The sequence below is a fragment of the Oncorhynchus keta genome, chromosome 9 (assembly GCF_023373465.1).
Source record: "Oncorhynchus keta strain PuntledgeMale-10-30-2019 chromosome 9, Oket_V2, whole genome shotgun sequence".
NCBI classification, from domain to species: domain Eukaryota; kingdom Metazoa; phylum Chordata; class Actinopteri; order Salmoniformes; family Salmonidae; genus Oncorhynchus; species Oncorhynchus keta.
The window spans coordinates 18,955,584-18,979,338 of NC_068429.1; the positions used below are offsets into that span (position 1 = coordinate 18,955,584).

Sequence of the window (23,755 nt, forward strand, 5' to 3'; positions counted from 1 at the left end):
GTAATATATTTTGATCAGGCCTATAGAAACCAATCGAGTTCAGTTCACTTTACTTTATTAGCCGTATTTAGGAATTTGACAGTCAACATTTACAAACCACACTGACATCAATGACAACACACATACAGATGTGCAATAGACAATAGGATTAATTTTCCTGTGTACCCATCATCCCTTCCCAGAGTACCCGTGGTCACTGTGGATCTGGACATCGGACGTGAAGGGGGCAGGGACGGACGCCCAGGTCTTCCTACAGATCTACGGTGAGAAGGGCAAGTCAGATGAGATGAGACTGGAGAGCAACTCAGACAGCTTTGAGCAGGCTCAGCTGGATAAGTTCATGGTAAGACCTGGATCAGCTGTAGAACTAATACATTTTCTGCACACCACAGTGGTTTAAAATGATTTATTTAAGCTTTATTTAAATAGGCAATTCAGTTAAGAACAAATTCTCATTTATGATGACAGCCTAGGAACAGTGGGTTAACTGTCTTGTTCAGGGACAGAACTACAGATTTTTACCTTGTCAGCTCGGGGATTCGATCTAGCAAACGTTTGGTTTCTAGCCCAACGCTCTAACCACTAGGCTACCTGCTGCCCGTCATAGCCTCCCCAGTGTTAGCCCACTGTAAACTGGGTGTTGGTGTGGGTGGACATTTTTGCCCAGAGATTTGGTATGGACTCATTAATATTCATTTTGTAACTTTTGTGATATGCGTATTTTAGTTGTTTGAATGTATACATTTTGTCTTTTGTGTGTATTTATTCTTTCTTCAATACTAACAGTTTTAAATTGTCGGACCACTGTAGATTGAAATGCCAGACATTGGAAAACTGACGAAGGCCCGTATCTGGCACGAAAAGAGACATCCTTTCGCAGGCTGGCATTTCGCTAGGGTGAGATCTACTGGGTTGTTTGGTCTGTCAACATTAGCCTTTTATACTGTTAGTTACATAATCAAACTTATCATGAAAGTGAAGTGAATCAAAGCACAATCTGTTATCTGATAATAATAATAATAATATATGCCATTTAGCAGACGCTTTTATCCAAAGCGACTTACAGTCATGTGTGCATACATTCTACGTATGGGTGGTCCCGGGTCATTGAAATAATCATTGAATCATTGATCATTGAAATAAACCCAAGTTACAGCATACTTAAAGCATACAGATGTAGGATCTTAATTTGAGCCAGTTTGAGCCAGTTTGAGCCAGTTTGAGCCAGTTTGTTACAGCAGGAAAATAATCCTGCAGCAACAGGACATGTGAATTATTATGTGCATTATAATGAATGGACATGTTTGTTGGGGTTGATAAATGTTTCATAAGGGAAAATTAAGTCTGAAATTTCAAACTTCAGAAGCCTTTTCAAACCTCAAATACACTGCAAGTTTTATATTTCCTGCATTGCAGGAAAGTTCTCCTGCAACAGGGTGATCAAATTAAGATCCTACATCTGTACAGACTAGTATCTGATAGAGCAGTGGTTGAGATACAGTGCCTTGCGAAAGTATTCGGCCCCCTTGAACTTTGCGACCTTTTGCCACATTTCAGGCTTCAAACATAAAGATATAAAACTGTATTATTTTGTGAAGAATAAACAACAAGTGGGACACAATCATGAAGTGGAATGACATTTATTGGATATTTCAAACATTTTTAACAAATCAAAAACTGAAAAATTGGGGGTGCAAAATTATTCAGCCCCCTTAAGTTAATACTTTGTAGCGCCACCTTTTGCTGCGATTACAGCTGTAAGTCACTTGGGGTATGTCTCTATCAGTTTTGCACATCGAGAGACTGACATTTTTTCCCATTCCTCCTTGCAAAACAGCTCGAGCTCAGTAAGGTTGGATGGAGAGCATTTGTGAACAGCAGTTTTCAGTTCTTTCCACAGATTCTCGATTGGATTCAGGTCTGGACTTTGACTTGGCCATTCTAACACCTGGATATGTTTATTTTTGAACCATTCCATTGTAGATTTTGCTTTATGTTTTGGATCATTGTCTTTTTGGAAGTCAAATCTCCGTCCCAGTCTCAGGTCTTTTGCAGACTCCATCAGGTTTTCATCCAGAATGGTCCTGTATTTGGCTCCATCCATCTTCCCATCAATTTTAACCATCTTCTCTGTCCCTGCTGAAGAAAAGCAGGCCCAAACCATGATGCTTCCACCACCATGTTTGACAGTGGGGATGGTGTGTTCAGGGTGATGAGCTGTGTTGCTTTTACGCCAAACATAACGTTTTACATTGTTGCCAAAAAGTTCAATTTTGGTTTCATCTGACCAGAGCACCTTCTTCCACATGTTTGGTGTGTCTCCCAGGTGGCAAACTTTAAACGACACTTTTTATGGATATCTTTAAAAAATGGCTTTCTTCTTGCCACTCTTCCATAAAGGCCAGATTTGTGCAATATACGACTGATTGTTGTCCTGTGTACAGAGTCTCCCACCTCAGCTGTAGATCTCTGCAGTTCATCCAGAGTGATCATGGGCCTCTTGGCTGCATCTCTGATCAGTCTTCTCCTTGTATGAGCTGAAAGTTTAGAGGGACGGCCAGGTCTTGGTAGATTTGCAGTGGTCTGATACATTTACATTTACATTTAAGTCATTTAGCAGACGCTCTTATCCAGAGCGACTTACTCCTTCCATTTCAATATTATCGCTTGCACAGTGCTCCTTGGGATGTTTAAAGCTTGGGAAATCTTTTTGTATCCAAATCCGGCTTTAAACTTCTTCACAACAGTATCTCGGACCTGCCTGGTGTGTTCCTTGTTCTTCATGATGCTCTCTGCGCTTTTAACGGACCTCTGAGACTATCACAGTGCAGGTGCATTTATACGGAGACTTGATTACACACAGGTGGATTGTATTTATCATCATTAGTAATTTAGGTCAACATTGGATCATTCAGAGATCCTCACTGAACTTCTGGAGAGAGTTTGCTGCACTGAAAGTAAAGGGGGCGGAATAATTTTGCACGCCTAATTTTTCAGTTTTTGATTTGTTAAAAAAGTTTGAAATATCCAATAAATGTCGTTCCACTTCATGATTGTGTCCCACTTGTTGTTGATTCTTCACAAAAAAATACAGTTTTATATCTTTATGTTTGAAGCCTGAAATGTGGCAAAAGGTCGCAAAGTTCAAGGGGGGCGAATACTTTCGCAAGGCACTGTATATTATACACAAGTCTGAGTTTTATCTTTCCATGTGACCTGATCTGGAACTCTGGGCCCTAGTTATAGGCAATAAACCAGGCTATAATAGCTCAGGTCACAGAGTCAGGAAGAACTATTTATATGTTTTTTGAAGTCCCCTATTTAAGTGTTATGTCGGTGTCTTACCCCAGGCCACGGTGATGAAGACTCTGACAAGGGAGAAATACTCGTTTAACTGTGGCCGCTGGCTGGACATCAACGAGGACGATAATGAGATCATCAGAGAGCTGCCCGCCACCGGAGCTCTCATCCCAGAGCCGTTACTACGTAGGACCCACACATACTCTCATACACATGCATGTACACACACACACACACACACACACACACACACACACACACACACACACACACACACACACACACACACACACACACACACACACACACACACACACACACACACACACACACACACACACACACACACACACACACACACTAAAACCACATATCGGTATGACAACCGCATACCTGCAAACATTGCATGAATACTTATTAATACTCTTGTCCAATTAAGAATGTTTATAATCATCACAGAGAATGTTAACATTATATACTTCTCAGTGCTGAAGTATCGCATCACCATCTGTACTGGGAAAGTGAGTGGAGGTGGCACTGATGCCAGCGTATTCCTTAATGTGATCGGGGACCTGGGAGACACAGGGGATCGACTCATGTTCCTCAGCAAAAACAACGTCAACAAGTTTGAAAAGGGCAACGTGAGTAGGGGTGGTTTAGGAGTACCTGGGTGTATCTGTAGTGTAGGTGGTTTAGGAGTACCTGGGTGTAAATGTAGTGTAGGTGGTTCAGGAGTACCTGGGTGTTTATGTAGTGTAGGTGGTTCAGGAGTACATGGGTGTATATGTAGTGTAGGTGGTTCAGGAGTACATGGGTGTATATGTATTGTAGGTGGTTCAGAAGTACCTGGGTGTATATGTAGTGTAGGTGGTTCAGGAGTACCTGGGTGTATCTGTAGTGTAGGTGGCTCAGGAGTACCTGGGTGTATCTGTAGTGTAGGTGGTTTAGGAGTACCTGGGTGTATCTGTAGTGTAGGTGGTTTAGGAGTACCTGGGTGTATATGTAGTGTAGGTGGTTCAGGAGTACATGGGTGTATATGTAGTGTAGGTGGTTCAGGAGTACCTGGGTGTATCTGTAGTGTAGGTGGTTCAGGGGTACCTGGGTGTATATGTAGTGTAGGTGGTTCAGGAGTACCTGGGTGTATCTGTAGTGTAGGTGGTTCAGGAGTACCTGGGTGTATATGTAGTGTAGGTGGTTCAGGAGTACCTGGGTGTATATGTAGTGTAGGTGGTTCAGGAGTACCTGGGTGTATATGTATTGTAGGTGGTTTAGGAGTACCTGGGTGTATATGTAGTGTAGGTGGTTCAGGAGTACCTGGGTGTATATGTAGTGTAGGTGGTTCAGGAGTACCTGGGTGTATATGTAGTGTAGGTGGTTCAGGAGTACCTGGGTGTTTATATAGTGTAGGTGGTTCAGGAGTACCTGGGTGTATATGTATTGTAGGTGGTTTAGGAGTACCTGGGTGTATATGTAGTGTAGGTGGTTCAGGAGTACCTGGGTGTATATGTAGTGTAGGTGGTTCAGGAGTACCTGGGTGTTTATGTAGTGTAGGTGGTTCAGGAGTACCTGGGTGTATATGTAGTGTAGGTGGTTCAGGAGTACCTGGGTGTATATGTAGTGTAGGTGGTTCAGGAGTACCTGGGTGTATATGTAGTGTAGGTGGTTCAGGAGTACCTGGGTGTATATGTAGTGTAGGTGGTTCAGGAGTACCTGGGTGTATATGTAGTGTAGGTGGTTCAGGAGTACCTGGGTGTATATGTAGTGTAGGTGGTTCAGGAGTACCTGGGTGTATATGTAGTGTAGGTGGTTCAGGAGTACATGGGTGTATATGTAGTGTAGGTGGTTCAGGAGTACCTGGGTGTATCTGTAGTGTAGGTGGTTCAGGAGTACCTGGGTGTATATGTAGTGTAGGTGGTTCAGGAGTACCTGGGTGTATATGTATTGTAGGTGGTTCAGAAGTACCTGGGTGTATCTGTAGTGTAGGTGGTTCAGGAGTACATGGGTGTATCTGTAGTGTAGGTGGTTCAGGAGTACCTGGGTGTTTATGTAGTGTAGGTGGTTCAGGAGTACATGGGTGTATATGTAGTGTAGGTGGTTCAGGAGTATCTGGGTGTATATGTATTGTAGGTGGTTCAGAAGTACCTGGGTGTATCTGTAGTGTAGGTGGTTTAGGAGTACCTGGGTGTATATGTAGTGTAGGTGGTTCAGGAGTACCTGGGTGTTTATGTAGTGTAGGTGGTTCAGGAGTACCTGGGTGTTTATGTAGTGTAGGTGGTTCAGGAGTACCTGGGTGTATATGTAGTGTAGGTGGTTCAGGAGTACCTGGGTGTTTATGTAGTGTAGGTGGTTCAGGAGTACCTGGGTGTATATGTAGTGTAGGTGGTTCAGGAGTACCTGGGTGTATATGTATTGTAGGTGGTTCAGGAGTACCTGGGTATATGTATGTATATGTATTGTAGGTGGTTCAGAAGTACCTGGGTGTATATGTAGTGTAGGTGGTTCAGGAGTACCTGGGTGTATATGTAGTGTAGGTGGTTCAGAAGTACCTGGGTGTATATGTAGTGTAGGTGGTTCAGAAGTACCTGGGTGTATATGTAGTGTAGGTGGTTCAGGAGTACATGGGTGTATCTGTAGTGTAGGTGGTTCAGGAGTACCTGGGTGTATATGTAGTGTAGGTGGTTCAGGAGTACCTGGATGTATATGTATTGTAGGTGGTTCAGAAGTACCTGGGTGTATCTGTAGTGTAGGTGGTTCAGAAGTACCTGGGTGTATATGTAGTGTAGGTGGTTCAGAAGTACCTGGGTGTATATGTAGTGTAGGTGGTTCAGGAGTACCTGGGTGTATCTGTAGTGTAGGTGGTTCAGGAGTACCTGGGTGTATATGTAGTGTAGGTGGTTCAGGAGTACCTGGATGTATATGTATTGTAGGTGGTTCAGAAGTACCTGGGTGTATCTGTAGTGTAGGTGGTTCAGAAGTACCTGGGTGTATATGTAGTGTAGGTGGTTCAGAAGTACCTGGGTGTATATGTAGTGTAGGTGGTTCAGGAGTATCTGGGTGTATATGTAGTGTAGGTGGTTCAGGAGTATCTGGGTGTATATGTAGTGTAGGTGGTTTAGGAGTATCTGGGTGTATATGTAGTGTAGGTGGTTCAGGAGTACCTGGGTGTAAATGTAGTGTAGGTGGTTCAGTGAATGATGCTCATGCAATCAGTAAACCTTCCTGAGACCTGAAGACTTGTGTTAGCTCCCAGATCTAATATCTAGGCTTTAGCTCAGTGGGTTAACTTGGTTTTGAGCGGTTTATCTCCCTCATTTCTCCACAGGCCGATGAGTTTCTGACCGAGGCGGTGTCGTTGGGGCAGGTGCGCAGGGTGCGTATCGGCCATGATGGGAGGGGTGGAGGCTGTGGTTGGTTCCTGGATAAGGTGTTGGTCAGGGAGGAGGGCCAACCAGAGTCTGCGGCCATAGAGTTCCCCTGTAACAGGCAAGTCAACCAGCCAATCAGCCAATTTACTGAAATTAACATTCCATCAGTTTACTGAGAGTTTGGGAAATTACTTTCATGGGATGAACCTTCATGGACTTGTGCTGTGCACAGGGAAGCACCTTCATGGACTTGTGCTGTGCACAGGGAAGCACCTTCATGGACTTGTGCTGTGTACAGGGAAGCACCTTCATGGACTTGTGCTGTGTACAGGGAAGCACCTTCATGGACTTGTGATGTGCACAGGGAAGCACCTTCGTGGACTTGTAGTGCACAGGGAAGCACCTTCAAAGACTTGTGCTGTACACAGGGAAGCACCTTCATAGACTTGTGCTGTACACAGGAAAGCACCTTCATATACTTGTGCTGTGCACAAGGAAGCACCTTCATAGACTTGTGCTGTGCACAGGGAAGCACCTTCATGGACTTGTAGTACACTGGGAAGCACCTTCATGGACTTGTAGTGCACAGGGAAGCATCTTCATGGACTTGTAGTGCACAGGGAAGCAACTTCATGGACTTGTAGTGCACAGGGAAGCACCTTCATGGACTTGTAGTGCACAGGGAAGCATATTCATGGACTTGTAGTGCACAGGGAAGAACCTTCATAGACTTGTAGTGCACAGGGAAGAACCTTCATAGACTTGTGCTGTGCACAAGGAAGCACCTTCATAGACTTGTGCTGTGCACAGGGAAGCACCTTCATGGACTTGTAGTGCACAGGGAAGCATCTTCATGGACTTGTAGTGCACAGGGAAGCATCTTCATTGACTTGTAGTGCACAGGGAAGAACCTTCATAGACTTGTAGTGCACAGGGAAGCACCTTCATAGACTTGTAGTGCACAGGTAAGCACCATCAAAGACGTGTGCTGTGCACAGGGAAGAACCTTCATAGACTTGTAGTGCACAGGGAAGCACCTTCATGGACTTGTGCTGTGTACAGGGAAGCACCTTCATGGACTTGTGATGTGTACAGGGAAGCACCTTCATGGACTTGTGCTGTGTACAGGGAAGCACCTTCATGGACTTGTGATGTGCACAGGGAAGCACCTTCATGGACTTGTAGTGCACAGGGGAGCACCTTCAAAGACTTGTCCTGTACACAGGGAAGCACCTTCATAGACTTGTGCTGTGCACAAGGAAGCACCTTCATGGACTTGTAGTACACCGGGAAGCACCTTCATGGACTTGTAGTGCACAGGAAAGCATCTTCATGGACTTGTAGTGCACAGGGAAGCACCTTCATGGACTTGTAGTGCACAGGGAAGAACCTTCATGGACGTGTAGTGCACAGGGAAGAACCTTCATAGACTTGTAGTGCACAGGGAAGAACCTTCATGGACGTGTAGTGCACAGGGAAGAACCTCCAGGGACTTGTAGTGCACAGGGAAGCACCTTCAAAGACTTGTGCTGTACACAGGAAAGCACCTTCATGGACTTGTGCTGTGCACAAAGAAGCACCTTCATAGACTTGTGCTGTGCACAGTGAAGCACCTTCAAAGACTTGTGCTGTGCACGGGGAAGCACCTTCATGGACTTGTAGTGCACAGGGAAGCACCTTCATGGACTTGTAGTGCACAGGGAAACATCTTCATGGACTTGTAGTGCACAGGGAAGCACCTTCATGGACTTGTAGTGCACAGGGAAACATCTTCATGGACTTGTAGTGCACAGGGAAGCACCTTCATGGACTTGTAGTGCACAGGGAAACATCTTCATGGACTTGTAGTGCACAGGGAAGCACCTTCATGGACTTGTAGTGCACAGGGAAGAACCTCCAGGGACTTGTAGTGCACAGGGAAGCACCTTCAAAGACTTGTGCTGTACACAGGAAAGCACCTTCATGGACTTGTGCTGTGCACAAAGAAGCACCTTCATAGACTTGTGCTGTGCACAGTGAAGCACCTTCAAAGACTTGTGCTGTGCACGGGGAAGCACCTTCATGGACTTGTAGTGCACAGGGAAGCACCTTCATGGACTTGTAGTGCACAGGGAAACATCTTCATGGACTTGTAGTGCACAGGGAAGCACCTTCATGGACTTGTAGTGCACAGGGAAGCATCTTCATGGACTTGTAGTGCACAGGGAAGCACCTTCAAAGACTTGTGCTGTGCACAGGGAATAACCTTCATAGACTTGTGCTGTGCATAGGGAAGCACCTTCATGGACTTGTAGTGCACAGGGAAGCATCTTCATGGACTTGTAGTGCACAGGGAAGCACCTTCATGGACTTGTAGTGCACAGGGAAGCATCTTCATGGACTTGTAGTGCACAGGGAAGCACCTTCATGGACTTGTAGTGCACAGGGAAGCATCTTCATGGACTTGTAGTGCACAGGGAAGCACCTTCATGGACTTGTAGTGCACAGGGAAGCATCTTCATGGACTTGTAGTGCACAGGGAAGAACCTTCATAGACTTCTGCTGTGCATAAGGAAGCACCTTCATAGACTTGTCCTGTGCATAGGGAAGCACCTTCATGGACTTGTAGTGCACAGGGAAGCATCTTCATGGACTTGTAGTGCACAGGGAAGCATCTTCATGGCACAGGGAAGCATCTTCATGGACTTGTAGTGCACAGGGAAGCACCTTCATGGACTTGTAGTGCACAGGGAAGCATCTTCATGGACTTGCACAGGAAAGTAGTAAGGAAGCACCTTCATAGACTTGTCCTGTGCAGGGAAGCACCTTTCATGGACTTGTAGTGCACAGGGAAGCACCTTCATGGACTTGTAGTGGGAAGCATCTTCATGGACTTGTAGTGCACAAGGAAGCACCTTCATAGACTTGTAGTGCACAGGGAAGCATCTTCATGGACTTGTAGTGCACAGGGAAGCATCTTCATGGACTTGTGTTGTGCCCAGTGACCTTTTACTTAATAATGAAATTAATTCAATCACAAGTAACAACTACAGCACCAAACAGCCAATCATACAGCGTTTCATTACCAACCATACAGCCTCAGGGAAGACAGTCATCTGGCCTGGCCACGCCCAGTCTGTCTCTATTGGCAGGTCTCCAATTGCCTCGCTTAACCAGTTAGCCAGCTGATGGACCAGCATCCTATTACAAATAGGGACTAAACACACTGTGGCCAGCCAGGTCTCTCTCCCTCCAGTAACTGAAGCTAAACCAAGTCTGGGGTGCCCTGTTACACCATAACACTTTCCTCTTTCAACCTCTAGGCTATACATTAAGCAATGTTGAGTGAAAGTGTTTTAGGTTGTATACCTGTGCCTTGTAGAGGTGCGGTTGATTCAAATGGAGTATCTCCTTTTGGGTGTATTTTATGCCAGGTGGTTGGACCGGAATGAGGACGATGGACAGATCGTTCGTGAGTTAGTGCCAGCAGGAGATGGTCTGCGTCTCCACAGTGAGTCAACCATGAAACAGACAAACACTTTACACTTTACAGTTTATTTGCACAAATAGAAAGACAGTTTGTCCAGTACAGGTGTTCTATCCTAATTTGATCACTCTGTCACAGTGAATTTTCCTGCGCAGCAGCAAATGCAAATTGTAGTGTACCGAGGTTTAAAAAGGCTTGTCAAGTTTGTAATGATCACTTTAATTTCCACGTTAAGACTTGATTTATCCTAACAAAAAAAACATCAACTCTTATAAAAATGTCCATTAATTATAAATCACCTAATAATTCACATTTCCTGCATACATTTCTTGTTGTGAGAAACTGGTCAAATTAAGATAGCGTATCTGTAGGAGAAACATTATACTTTATTCATTATACATTCTGTAGCTAGTGTGAATATACAGTACAATGAAAAAATGTAATCTGAACATAAACATGAAAAACTCAAGGCCCCATTTAAAGTTGTGTGTGTGTCTACAAGAGGAAAAACCCATGCCTCATATGTCTTTTAAGATGTCAACTACCATATCTCGGTGAAGACAGGCAACATCAACGGGGCCAGCTCGGACTCCAAGGTGTTTGTTAAGTTGTACGGAGAGAAGGGCGACACCACGAGGATACTCCTGGTGGTCTCGGACAACGACCTGAGTAACTACTATGAGACGGGCCAAACTGATATCTTCACAGTCGAGACCTATGACATCGGACAAGTGTGTCATTTTTTATGTTTTATAGAATACATGATCAGAAACCTAGAAACATAGATTATAGTTGTCTAATTTAAACCAACTCATCCCAACAGTAGGTAATTATAGTGTATGTCTCAGTTTCTTGGAGTTGTATGGTGCTTTATTAAACATCAGGGTCTCATACAGATCATGTTAACTGGATAAAAACATCTACTAAATGACCATCCATCCTCATTCTTACTTCCTGGTTTCTATCTCTGTAGATCCACCGTCTTCTGATAGGCCACACTAACGAGGGTCTGCGTGCTGGTTGGTTCCTGGACAGTGTCCGGATCATTGTTCCGGTCCATGGGAAGCAGTACCAGTTCCCCAGCCATCGCTGGCTGTGTAAGGATGAGGCTGACGGCAAGGTGGAGGTGGAGATCTATCCCAGCGAGACCCTGGACATCGAGAAACGTAACAGACAATTTACTAGATTGGATATTCTGAGATAATGCATGTATTATACAGTACATACTGTGCCAGAGAATACATATATTTACAGTGTAATATTTATACACACTGTGCAATATACCAGAGATTTCAAATACACTCTGGGGCATTTGTACACACAATGTAGCTACCAGAGTTGTCACAAGAAAACCCAATGTAAAGTACAGGAACAGTCAAAATGATAGAAAACGTCTATTATCACTGAAACAACCTGTAATCAGATGACGTGACTAGATGAATACAGTTCTGTCCAGTAATAAGCACTGATGGCCTACTTAGGGATTATGATGGATTGTGGTGCATTAGTCCCCACTCTCCATCATCCTGCCATGGTTTAATTGGTTAGTGACATGTTGCTCTGCCCTCTGGTTTGCAGTGATTAACTACGAGGTCACAGTGGTCACGGGGAACATGCGCAATGGCGGCACCAACGCCAATGTGTTCTGCCAGATCTACGGAGAGGAGGGCAAGACCGAGCTCATCAGCCTCAAGAGCCGCTCCAACAACTTTGAGCGCGGGACCACAGAGATCTATAAGGTCTGGATCACCTTGTTCTGACACAGTCAGTGAACCAGTAATAGTAGTCTACTGACTACACATTGATTGGGTTCAAATTGTGGGAAGGAAATGATTTTCCCTTTGTGAATTGGATGGATTCTTGAAGAGTACAGCTATCATTGGTTTTGAGAAGCATGAAATCAGTAATTCTGCCATGTTGTGGAGTGGAGTTGATGATGACAAATCTCAAAATTGTAAAGATGGGGAGAGGTCTGTCGGTAATAAAGAGATGCTCTGCTCTGCAGGCTCTCAGAAGGGTGAGACAGACACACTGGAGGCTAATTGCTAATTGTTTGCTCTTGTGTTGAGTTTGCGCCTGTGATTTTCAGAACAGTTATTTTTGTATGTTGTGCTGTACGCTTACACACACATGATAAGACATGTACGCTATACACACGTACACATGGATGTTCTATTGTAGATATGTGGTAGTAGAGTAGTGGCCTGAGGGCAAACACTTAATGTGTTGTGAAAGTCTTATGAAATGTAATCTCATGTATTATTTTAAATTGTATATAACTGCCTTAATGTTGCTGGACCCCAGGAAGAGTAGCTGCCACCAAGTCAGCAGTTAATGGGGATCCTTAATAAATACAAAGTATTAATGTTCTATTCCCTCTGGAAAACAACACATTCTAACCTCTAGGTGTTTTTGTTTTACATCACACTCCACAAAGCCAGTCCTGCAGCCTCTAGTTTGATCTTATCTTGATTATTGTCCTGTCATATGGTCAAGTCCTGCAGCCTCTAGTTTGATCTTATCTTGATTATTGTCCTGTCATATGGTCAAGTCCTGCAGCCTCTAGTTTGATCTTATCTTGATTATTGTCCTGTCATATGGTCAAGTCCTGCAGCCTCTAGTTTGATCTTATCTTGATTATTGTCCTGTCATATGATCAAGTCCTGCAGCCTCTAGTTTGATCTTATCTTGATTATTGTCCTGTCATATGGTCAAGTCCTGCAGCCTCTAGTTTGATCTTATCTTGATTATTGTCCTGTCATATGATCAAGTCCTGCAGCCTCTAGTTTGATCTTATCTTGATTATTGTCCTGTCATATGATCAAGTCCTGCAGCCTCTAGTTTGATCTTATCTTGATTATTGTCCTGTCATATGGTCAAGTCCTGCAGCCTCTAGTTTGATCTTATCTTGATTATTGTCCTGTCATATGGTCAAGTCCTGCAGCCTCTAGTTTGATCTTATCTTGATTATTGTCCTGTCATATGGTCAAGTCCTGCAGCCTCTAGTTTGATCTTATCTTGATTATTGTCCTGTCATATGGTCAAGTCCTGCAGCCTCTAGTTTGATCTTATCTTGATTATTGTCCTGTCATATGGTCAAGTCCTGCAGCCTCTAGTTTGATCTTATCTTGATTATTGTCCTGTCATATGATAAAGTCCTGCAGCCTCTAGTTTGATCTTATCTTGATTATTGTCCTGTCATATGATCAAGTCCTGCAGCCTCTAGTTTGATCTTATCTTGATTATTGTCCTGTCATATGATCAAGTCCTGCAGCCTCTAGTTTGATCTTATCTTGATTATTGTCCTGTCATATGATCAAGTCCTGCAGCCTCTAGTTTGATCTTATCTTGATTATTGTCCTGTCATATGATCAAGTCCTGCAGCCTCTAGTTTGATCTTATCTTGATTATTGTCCTGTCATATGATCTTGATTATTGTCCTGTCCAAGTGCAGCCTCTAGTTTGATCTTATCTTGATTATTGTCCTGTCATATGATCAAGTCCTGCAGCCTCTAGTTTGATCTTATCTTGATTATTGTCCTGTCATATGATCAAGTCCTGCAGCCTCTAGTTTGATCTTATCTTGATTATTGTCCTGTCATATGATCAAGTCCTGCAGCCTCTAGTTTGATCTTATCTTGATTATTGTCCTGTCATATGGTAAAGTCCTGCAGCCTCTAGTTTGATCTTATCTTGATTATTGTCCTGTCATATGATCAAGTCCTGCAGCCTCTAGTTTGATCTTATCTTATCTTAGTCCTGCAAAGTGCTGATAGATGTACACACACACTACATGTTAATATTTTTAAATGTATTGAAATTGTAAATTATTTTATCTCTAATGTATTTTTCGTTATATATCAGACCTCAGTAAGACTAGCTGTCGCCATTGGTGTTGGCTAATGGGGATCCTAATAAATCAAATTAAATAAAAAATAACCACCTATCTTCCTGTCTCTCAACCCCCAGATCGAGGCGCTGAACGTGGGCAAATTATTCAAAATCCGCATCGGGCACGATGGTTGGGGCGTGGGCGACGGATGGTTCCTTGAGACGGTGGACATCAAGCGGCTCACTATGGCCATGGTACAGAGGGAAGTGGTGAAGGAGAAACCAAAGGATGACAAGAAGGACAAGAAGAAGAATAAAAAGAAGAAGAAAGAAGAGGATGAGGAGGAGGAGTACGTGACGGAGCTCCAGGAGGTGACAGAGAGCGTGACGTTCCCCTGTCATCGCTGGCTGGCCCGCGACGAGGAGGACGGGGAGATCGTGGTGGAGCTCCTACCCGAGGACCCCGGAGACCTGGAGGGTAGGCTTCAAGTTTCAAGTTTTATTAGTCCTATGTACGGGATACACATGGTATACATTGTCCAACCAAATTCTTACTTTCAGGTTCCTTGTCAAAAATGCAACAACAATAATAAATGAAATATATTAATATGAACATATAGTAAATGGCTCAGTGGAATAGAATAAACATTTGAGCATAATTAGAATACAAGAGTCCTCCCGGGTGGTGCAGTGGTTAAGGTGCTGTACTGCAGCGTCAGCTGCGCCACCAGAGACTCTGGGTTTGCGCCCAGGCTCTGTCGTAACCGTCTGCGACCGTGAGGTCCGTGGGGCGACGCACAATTGGCCTAGCATCGTCTGGGTTAGGGAGGGTTTGGCCGGTAGGGAAATCCTTGTCTCATTGCGCACCAGTGACTCCTGTGGCGGGCCGGGTGCAGTGCGCGCTAACCAAGGTTGCCAGGTGCACGGTGTTTCCTCCTACACATTGGTGCGGCTGGCTTCCCGGTTGGATGGCGCTGTGTTAAGAAGCAGTGCGGCTTGGTGGGTTGTGTATCGGAGGACGCATGGCTTTCAACCTTCGTCTCTCCCGTACGGGAGTTGTAGCGATGAGACAAGATTGTAGCTACTAAAACAATTGGATACCACGAAATTGGGGAGAAAAAGGGGTAAAAATAAAAAAAGTTTAAAAAAAATTATATTACAGGAATGCACAATTTATAGTCCGTTATTTACACTTGTATTGGGGAAGGGGGGTGGAGGTAGAGCACAGGGTCTGGCCCTGGGGGGCCGCAGTGTGTTCATGATTTTGTTCCGCACAGCACTTAACACACCTGATTCATCAAGTAATCGTTGACTTCAATATGAACCAAGATCAGTTATATCTGGTGTGTTAAGGACGAAGCCCATCATTGATAGGAGGATGGAGGGGAGTGAATAGTTGGAGTTATTGTATGGTCATGGATTATGTAATGAGTGACTCTGTGAATCTGGATGATCCACAGAGAACTCCTATGAGGTCCATGTGTTTACTGGCCCCATGTGGGGAGCCGGAACCGATGCCAACGTTTACATCAACATCTACGGAGAGATCGGTGACACGGGCGAGCGGAAACTAAGAAAGTCCAACAACCTCAACAAATTTGAGAAGGGGCAGGTGAGGAAGCAATCTACCAATATGATGATGATGTCAATAATATCCAGGTGGCTCTTGAACTACGACCTCTCTCCCATTGACCTAGCTGTTTGACCTCTGACCTTTGTGCCTGATTCAATAAATTAAAGCATTGAACAACTATTGATCATTGAAAAAGATGTTCCAGGCTACAGTAACCTTTTATTAACCTTGTAATCATGCCTTTGACCTCTGACTTTTCCCATGGTTTTACTGCGGGGTTCAGGAGGACGTGTTCTCCATGCAGGCCATCGATCTGGGCATTCTGAAGAAGCTGAGGATTCGTCACGACAACAGCCAGCCTCATGCTGCCTGGTTCCTGGACAGGGTGGAGATAGTAGACAACAAAGACGACACCACGTAAGGGGGGGGCACATGATTACACAATAATATTAGCATACATCAGTTATTATCATGTCACAGACAGACAGACAGGCAGGCAGGCAGGCAGACAGACACCTGACCCGGTAGTGTTCTAGGTACTACTTCCCATGTAAACGGTGGCTGGCCATTGATGAAGATGATGGACAGATTGCCAGGGAGCTGGTCCCTGTGGACGAAGCCTTTATGAAGAAGGGTGAGGATGATGATGATGATGATGACGAGGAAAACTCCAGTGCAACACTCGGACTGGAACAGAAGGGTGAGACACAGACACACTGGAGGCTAATTGCTAATTGTTTGCTCTTGTGTTGAGTTTGCACCCGTTATTTTCAGAACAGTTATTTTTGTATGTTGTGCTGTACGCTTACACACACATGATAAGACATGTACTCTACACACATGTACACATGGATGTTCTATTGTAGATATGTGGTAGTAGAGTAGCTGCCTGAGGGAACACACTTAATGTGTTGTGAAAGTGTTATGAAATGTAATCTCATGTATTATTTTAAATTGTATATAACTGCCTTAATGTTGCTGGACCCCAGGAAGAGTAGCTGCCACCAAGTCAGCAGTTAATGGGGATCCTTAATAAATTCAAAGTATTAATGTTCTATTCCCTCTGGAAAACAACACATGCTAACCTCTAGGTGTTGTTGATCACCAGTTATACAATATAACATTAGATTTGACTGAATAATAACAATGCATTATCATGAATACATTGTCATCTGATTTGGTTGATGTGTCTGTCAGCCATGTCCACCACCTTCACAATGAGGGTAAAGACTGGAGACAAGAAGTATGCGGGCACTGATGCCAACGTGTTCGCCATCCTGTACGGCATGAAGGATGATACAGGTAACGATGCTTTACAGACACTGAGATAGGTGATATACATGTTTGTGTCCTAGAGCGTGTGTATTTCTATATCCTACTAACTATGATATTTACTGCTGTGTGTTTTCACAGGCATCATAATGCTGAAAGCATCCAAGTTACATAAGAATAAGTTTGAGCAGGCCATGATCGATGAGTTTACAGTGGAAGCTGTGGATATTGGAACACTGAAGAAAATACGCATAGGGCATGACAACTCAGGTTAAACAAGCTCATGCATATATATGATATGTACACACACACACACACACACACACACACACACACACACACACACACACACACACACACACACACACACACACACACACACACACACACACACACACACACACACACACACACACACACACACACACACACACACACACACTTCCAGTGATAATGTGTTATGCCTATACAGGGGCAGCATCAGGCTGGTTCCTGGACTGGGTAGAGGTGGATGCCCCCTCCCTGGGCCAGAAGCTGAGGTTCCCCTGTGGTCGCTGGCTGGATAAGGGAGAGGACGACGGGGCCATCGTCAGGGACCTCTTCCCTGCAGACCTCCAGACTGAGCTCTACACACCATGTAAGAACCAACCTGCAGCATACTGTACTTAGATAACCCACGTTATAGCCGACTAGCATACCACTACTCTACACAGTGTTACTATCCTATATCCAAACCATATAAGGCCATACCTGGCATACCAAGAGCCAGCCTAATGCACCCTGTACTTATTGTAGATAACCCATATCATACAGGACCTTATACTAGCATACCATGCCATATAGGCCTGGGAATTGCCAGGGACCTCACAATACAATATTATACCGATACTTAGATGCCAATAGAATATGTATGCCATTCTCACGATTCTCACGATTCTATATGTATTGTGATTCGATACTGCGATTTATTGTGATTGTCTGCTACAGAGAGACAAGAGAGAGCATGACAAAATGAGTTTTGATCAGTCAGGGAAATAAAAGTGCTGAAAACATGTTGGCTCAGCATTTAAAAAGAAGATGGAGAACAAGCTACCTACAGAAACCAAGACAATTAAAAATAATATAATATATGTACACTACCGTTCAAAAGTTTGGACACACCTACTCATTCAAGGGTTTTTCTTTATTTGTACTATTTTCTACATTGTACAACAATAGTGAAGACATCAAAAGTATCCACCCTTTGCCTTGATGACAGCTTTGGAAAATCTTGGCATTCTCTCAACCAGCTTCACCTGGAATGCTTTTCCAACAGTCTTGAAGGAGTTCCCACATATGCTGAGTACTTGTTGGCTGCTTTCCCTTCACTCTGCGGTCCAACTCATCCCAAACCATCTCAATTGGGTTTAGGTACGGTGATTGTGGAGGCCAGGTCATCTGATGCCGCACTCCATCACTCTCCTTCTTGGTCAAATAGCCCTTACACAGCCTGGAGATGTATTGGGTCATTGTCCTGTTGAAAAACAAATGAGCTAAGCAAACCAGATGGGATTGCGTATCGCTGCAGAATGCTGTGGTAGCCATGCTGGTTAAGTGTGCCTTGAATTCTAAATAAATCACTGGCAGTCTTACCAGCAAAGCACCCCAACACCATCACACCTCCTCCACCCTGCTTCACGGTGGGAACCACACATGCGGAGATCATCCGTTCACCTACCCTGCGTCTCACAAAGACACAGCGGTTGGAACTCATCAGACCAAAGGACTGATTTCCACTGGTTTAATGTCCATTGCTCATGTTTCTTGGCCCAAGCAAGTCCTTTCTTATTGGTGTTCTTTAGTAGTGGTTTCTTTGCAGCAATTCAACCATGAAGGCCTGATTCATGCAGTCTCCTCTGAACAGTTAATGTTGAGATGTGACTGTGAAGCATTTATTTGGGCTGAAATCTAAGGTGCAGTTAACTCTAATGAACTTATCCTCTGCAGCAGAGGTAACTCTGGGTCTTTCTTTCCTGTGGTGGTCCTCATGAGAGCCAGTTTCATCATAGCGTTTGATGGTTTTTTGCGACTGCACTTTAAGAAACTTTCAAAGTTCTTGACATTTTCTGAATTGACTGACCTTCATGTCTTAAAGTAATGTTGGACTGTCATTTCTCTTTGCTTATTTGAGGTGATTGGCTCAAATGCATTAAGAAGGAAAGAAATTCCACAAATGTACTTTTTACAAGACACACCTGTTAATTGAAATGCATTCCAGATGACTACCTCATGAAGCTGGTTGAGAGAATGCCAAGAGTGTGCAACGCTGTCATCAAGGCAAAGGGTGGCTACATTGAAAATTCTCAAATGTAAAATATATTTGGATTTGTTTAACACCTTTTTGGTTACTACATGATTCCATATGTGTTATTTCATAGTTTTGATGTCTTCACAATTATTCCACAATGTAGAAAATAGTCAAAATAAAGAAAAACCCTTAAATGAGTAGGTGTGTCCAAACTTTTGACTGGTACTGGTACCCTGTGAATATACAGTATATATTTTTTTACAAATTGATATTGCGATATGTAACTGTATCAATATTTTTCCCCCATCACTAATGATATATCATACCCTAAGCCTTGTTTTCCCTCTGTCACAGTTGTGCCCTATGAGATCAAGACGTTCACCAGTGACCTGTTTGCAGCGGGTACAGACGCAGATGTGTTCATCGTGCTCTACGGCCGAGACGGGGTGTGCACCCAGCAGAGGTCTCTCTGTGTCAACAAGAGGGAGAGGACCATGTACTTTGAGAGGGGAGCTGAGGACATGTTCATCGTTGAGGTACGACCAGACAGTAGTCACCCATAAGACAATGTAAAGAGCAGACAGCTGTGTAGTGAAAATATTATTCTGGAATGAGGATGATAAGGATGTGGATGATGTGGATGATGAGAATGTTCCTCATGATGATGATGATGATGTTTCTGTAACATTGTGGAGTTGGAGGACGTGGGTGATGTCATAGAGAAGATCCGTATTGGTCATGACAACAGAGGGCTAAACGGAGGCTGGCACCTGGACAGAGTGGAGATCAGACGACTGCTGAGGAAGGGGAAGGTACACAGGAGAAAGGCTACTCTGTTACTCAGTTACAGATCTATAATCAGCTTACTCTCCCCAAATCCTAACCTCAACCATTAGGTCAAATGTCCAAATAACTGATCTAAGACCAGTGTCTAGGGGAAGGGTAAAACTACACCCATCTTCACTCGTATATCAAAATAATACCATTTTTAGTCACAAGGTGGTGCTTTTCTCCTCTTGGAGAGACCTGGAGTGTATTCAGTCACACACTGCTGCTCTGTCTTTCTCTAGGGGTCGGAGACTATTATCTTCCCATGTGAGCGCTGGCTGGCCAAGTCAGAGGATGATGGAGAAACAGTGAGAGAGTTAGTACCTTCTGACATCATAACGGAGAAACTACTACGAGATGGTACCCTGAAAGTCAGCGAGGTTGAGGTGGAAGATGCACTGGAGAGTACGTACACACAGACACATGCAAACACACGCTAACACACACACGCACGCACACACACACACATTTAGGCCTAAGCACACACGCCTCGCATAAACACACCAGCTGGTGCAAACACGCAAACAAAAACACACACACACACACACACACACACACACACACACACACACACACACACACACACACACACACACACACACACACACACACACACACACACACACACACACACACGCACGCACACACACACACACACACACACACACTGAGATGGAAGATTCAGTGGCGAGTACACACACACACACACACACACACACACACACACACACACACACACACACACACACACACACACACACACACACACACACACACACACACACACACACACACACACACACACACACACACACACACACACACACACACACACACACACACACACATACACACTGGAGGCTGGCCATTACAGCAGAATGCACCTCTTTGTTTGTCAGACTCTTTGTCTGCCAAGTAAATAATGAGGCAGTTTTCTGCTTAAATTGGTCTCTTTCTCCTCTGCAGTCATGCAGAGTGTCGGCAATTTGTTCCCATTTGAACACTTCAGTACATTGTTATGCCTTCCGTCTGTGGGTTGTCTATCTGTGTTTTCTTATCTGTTATCTGTGCCCATCTCTGCCCGTAGCTCACACTTACAAAGTGTCTGTGATGACGGGCGATGTTTACGACGCAGGCACCGATGCCAACGTCTTCCTGACCATCTACGGAGACCTGGGAGACACTGGCGAGCGCAAACTCAGCAAGTCTGAGACCAACGGCAACAAGTTTGAGAGAGGAGCGGTAAGAGACAGAATACAGACCTTACCGTATCCCTAACCCGGTATCCCTGACTAGGTATCCCTGACTACGTATCCCTGACTACGTATCCCTGACTAGGTATCCCTGACTACGTATCCCTGACTACGTATCCCTGACTACGTATCCCTGACTGCGTATCCCTGACTACGTATCCCTGACTACGTATCCCTGACTACATATCCCTGACTACGTATCCCTGACTACGTATCCCTGACTACGTATCCCTGACTACGCATCCCTGACTACGTATCCCTGACTAGGCCTTTCTGTCATTCATGTGAATGTTTATTGGCTTTTGCATCACAGCATAAAATTGTACAATAATTTTGAGCCAGTATACACTGAGTGTATAAAACATTAAGAATCCTTTTGCCCTTGACTCCTCTGCTTTCCACAGTTGTGCCAAGTTGGATGGATGTCTTTTGGGTGGTGGACCATTCTTGATACATACAGGAAACCCCAGCAGTCTGGGTGAAAACCCCAGCAGCATTGCAGTTCTTGACACAAACCGGTGCACCTGGCACCTACTACCTTACCATGTTCAAAGGCACTTAAATATTTTGTCTTGCCTGTTCACCCTCTGAATGACACACATACAATCCATGTCAAAATTGTCTCAATGCTTAAAAATCCTTCTTTAACCTCCCCTTCATCTACACTGATTGAAGTGGATTTAACAGGTGACATCAATAAGGGATCACAGCTTTCACCTGGATTCAGTCTGTCATGGAAAGAGCAGGTCTCCATAACATTTTGTATACTCAGTGTATGAGCCGCTGCCTTCTATTCCAGGTGGATAAGTTCACCATTGAGGCGGTGGACCTGGGTCAGGTGTTTAGAATGAAGATTCGCCATGACAACAGCATGATGAGTGCTGATTGGTACCTGGACCAGGTGGAGGTGGTTGACGAGGATACGGAGGAGGTCTTCCTGTTCCTGTGTGAGCGCTGGCTGTCCAGAAAGAGAGAGGACAGACGCATCGAAAGGATGTTCTATGTCAAGGTACTGTTACAGAGGCCTTTCGGCCTTGGTGTGTGTGTGTGTGTGTGTGTGTGTGTGTGTGTGTGTGTGTGTGTGTGTGTGTGTGTGTGTGTGTGTGTGTGTAAATCTGTGAGTATTCTCTCAGGGTTACGAGGGGGAGAGGGAGACTATCCAGGGCAGTAAGAAGAGCTCAGCCCTGATCATGAAGAGTGTGGACAGCAACATGAACAAGAACAAGAAGAAGAAGGGGGAGGACGTCCAAAAGGAGAGCACCAGTCAGTAAACACACACTGCTGTTAATATAAACACACACATCCATTCACAACCCCCTCCCCCACAGAGGCAGAGTTTGGAGAAACAGTTGCTCACCCTTACACATACAATCAAACACATTACCTTGTGTCTCTGCAGTCATTCCATACCACTTCACCATTTCCACGGGGGAAGAAAACGATGCCAGTACCTGCAGCAGGGTCTATGTGATCATCATGGGGCCAAACCACACCCAGACACAGAGGCTGTGGCTGGAACTGCCTGGGGGGAAGAAGTGCTTTGAGTCTGGGTCTCTGGAGTCCTTCGAGGCTCATGGAGCTGACGTTGGTGAGATTAAAAAAGTGGAGGTAAGTAGTTGAAATGGACTGAAATAGATGCCAGCAGAGCCATGTATGTAAAGAGTTGGGCCAATGCAGTTTCTGCATTATGATGCATTTACATGACACATTCTAGGAGAGCCATCCAGAGGTGGCGCTCCTAGTGGCTGAGGACTTTAATGCAGGGCAACTTAAATCGGTTTTACCTCATTTCTATCAGCATGTTAAATGTGCAACCAGAGGAAAAAAAACTTTAGACCACCTGTACTCCACACACAGAAATATGTACAAAGATCTCCCTCACCCTCAATTTGGTAAATCTGACTGTAATTCTATCCTCCTGATTCCTGCTTACAAGCAAAAACGAAAGCAGGAAGTACCACTGACTCGCTCAATACGGAAGTGGTCAGATGACGCAGATGCTAAGCTGCAGGGCTGGTTTGCTAGCACGGACTGGAATATGTTCCGGGACTCACCCGGTGGCATTAAGGAGTATACCACATCAGTCACCAGCTTCATCAATAAATGCATCGATGACATTGTCCCCACAGTGACCGTACGTACATACCTCAACCAGTAGCCATGGATTACAGGCAACATCCGTACTGAGCTAAAGGGCAGAGCTGCCGCTTTCAAGGAGCTGGACTCTAACCCTGGAATCCCGCTATGCCCTCCGACGAACCATCAAACATGCAAAGCGTAAATACAGGACTAAGATCGAATCGTACTACACTGGCTCCAACGCTCGTCAGATGTGGCAGGGCTTGCAAACTATTACGGACTACAAAGGGAAGCCCAGCCACGAGCTGCCTGTGACACGAGCCTACCAGACGAGCTAAATTACTTCTGTGCACGCTTCGAGGCAAGCAACACTGAAGCATGCATGAGAGCACCAGCTGTTCCGGACGACTGTGTGATCACGCTCTCCGTAGCCGATGTGAGTAAGACCTTTAAACAGGTCAACATTCACAAGGCCGCATACGGATTACCAGGACGTGTACT

The 23,755-nt window shown here is 44.6% G+C and overlaps 2 protein-coding genes across 2 annotated transcripts in view; both read left to right on the forward strand.

Moving 5' to 3' along the window:
* LOC127906092 (lipoxygenase homology domain-containing protein 1-like) overlaps positions 1 to 22,346 on the forward strand; it is a 40,416-nt gene extending 18,070 nt beyond the window's left edge. Inside the window, exons 10-31 of the mRNA XM_052526030.1 lie at positions 183 to 343; positions 811 to 897; positions 3,351 to 3,486; positions 3,787 to 3,941; positions 6,623 to 6,783; positions 10,079 to 10,155; positions 10,666 to 10,862; positions 11,105 to 11,297; positions 11,710 to 11,870; positions 14,101 to 14,440; positions 15,423 to 15,574; positions 15,819 to 15,952; positions 16,072 to 16,235; positions 16,733 to 16,837; positions 16,949 to 17,077; positions 17,280 to 17,444; positions 19,449 to 19,630; positions 19,790 to 19,906; positions 20,165 to 20,327; positions 21,010 to 21,164; positions 21,975 to 22,212; positions 22,309 to 22,346. Of these exons, the coding sequence (XP_052381990.1) occupies positions 183 to 343; positions 811 to 897; positions 3,351 to 3,486; positions 3,787 to 3,941; positions 6,623 to 6,783; positions 10,079 to 10,155; positions 10,666 to 10,862; positions 11,105 to 11,297; positions 11,710 to 11,870; positions 14,101 to 14,440; positions 15,423 to 15,574; positions 15,819 to 15,952; positions 16,072 to 16,235; positions 16,733 to 16,837; positions 16,949 to 17,077; positions 17,280 to 17,444; positions 19,449 to 19,630; positions 19,790 to 19,906; positions 20,165 to 20,327; positions 21,010 to 21,164; positions 21,975 to 22,212; positions 22,309 to 22,346 (3,410 nt within the window). The remainder of the gene's footprint in view (positions 1 to 182; positions 344 to 810; positions 898 to 3,350; positions 3,487 to 3,786; positions 3,942 to 6,622; positions 6,784 to 10,078; positions 10,156 to 10,665; positions 10,863 to 11,104; positions 11,298 to 11,709; positions 11,871 to 14,100; positions 14,441 to 15,422; positions 15,575 to 15,818; positions 15,953 to 16,071; positions 16,236 to 16,732; positions 16,838 to 16,948; positions 17,078 to 17,279; positions 17,445 to 19,448; positions 19,631 to 19,789; positions 19,907 to 20,164; positions 20,328 to 21,009; positions 21,165 to 21,974; positions 22,213 to 22,308) is intronic.
* LOC118388062 (lipoxygenase homology domain-containing protein 1) overlaps positions 22,328 to 23,755 on the forward strand; it is a 12,883-nt gene continuing 11,455 nt past the window's right edge. The window contains exons 1-2 of the mRNA XM_052525431.1: positions 22,328 to 22,438; positions 22,575 to 22,783. Coding sequence (XP_052381391.1) covers positions 22,366 to 22,438; positions 22,575 to 22,783 — 282 coding nt within the window. The 5' untranslated portion in view covers positions 22,328 to 22,365. The remainder of the gene's footprint in view (positions 22,439 to 22,574; positions 22,784 to 23,755) is intronic.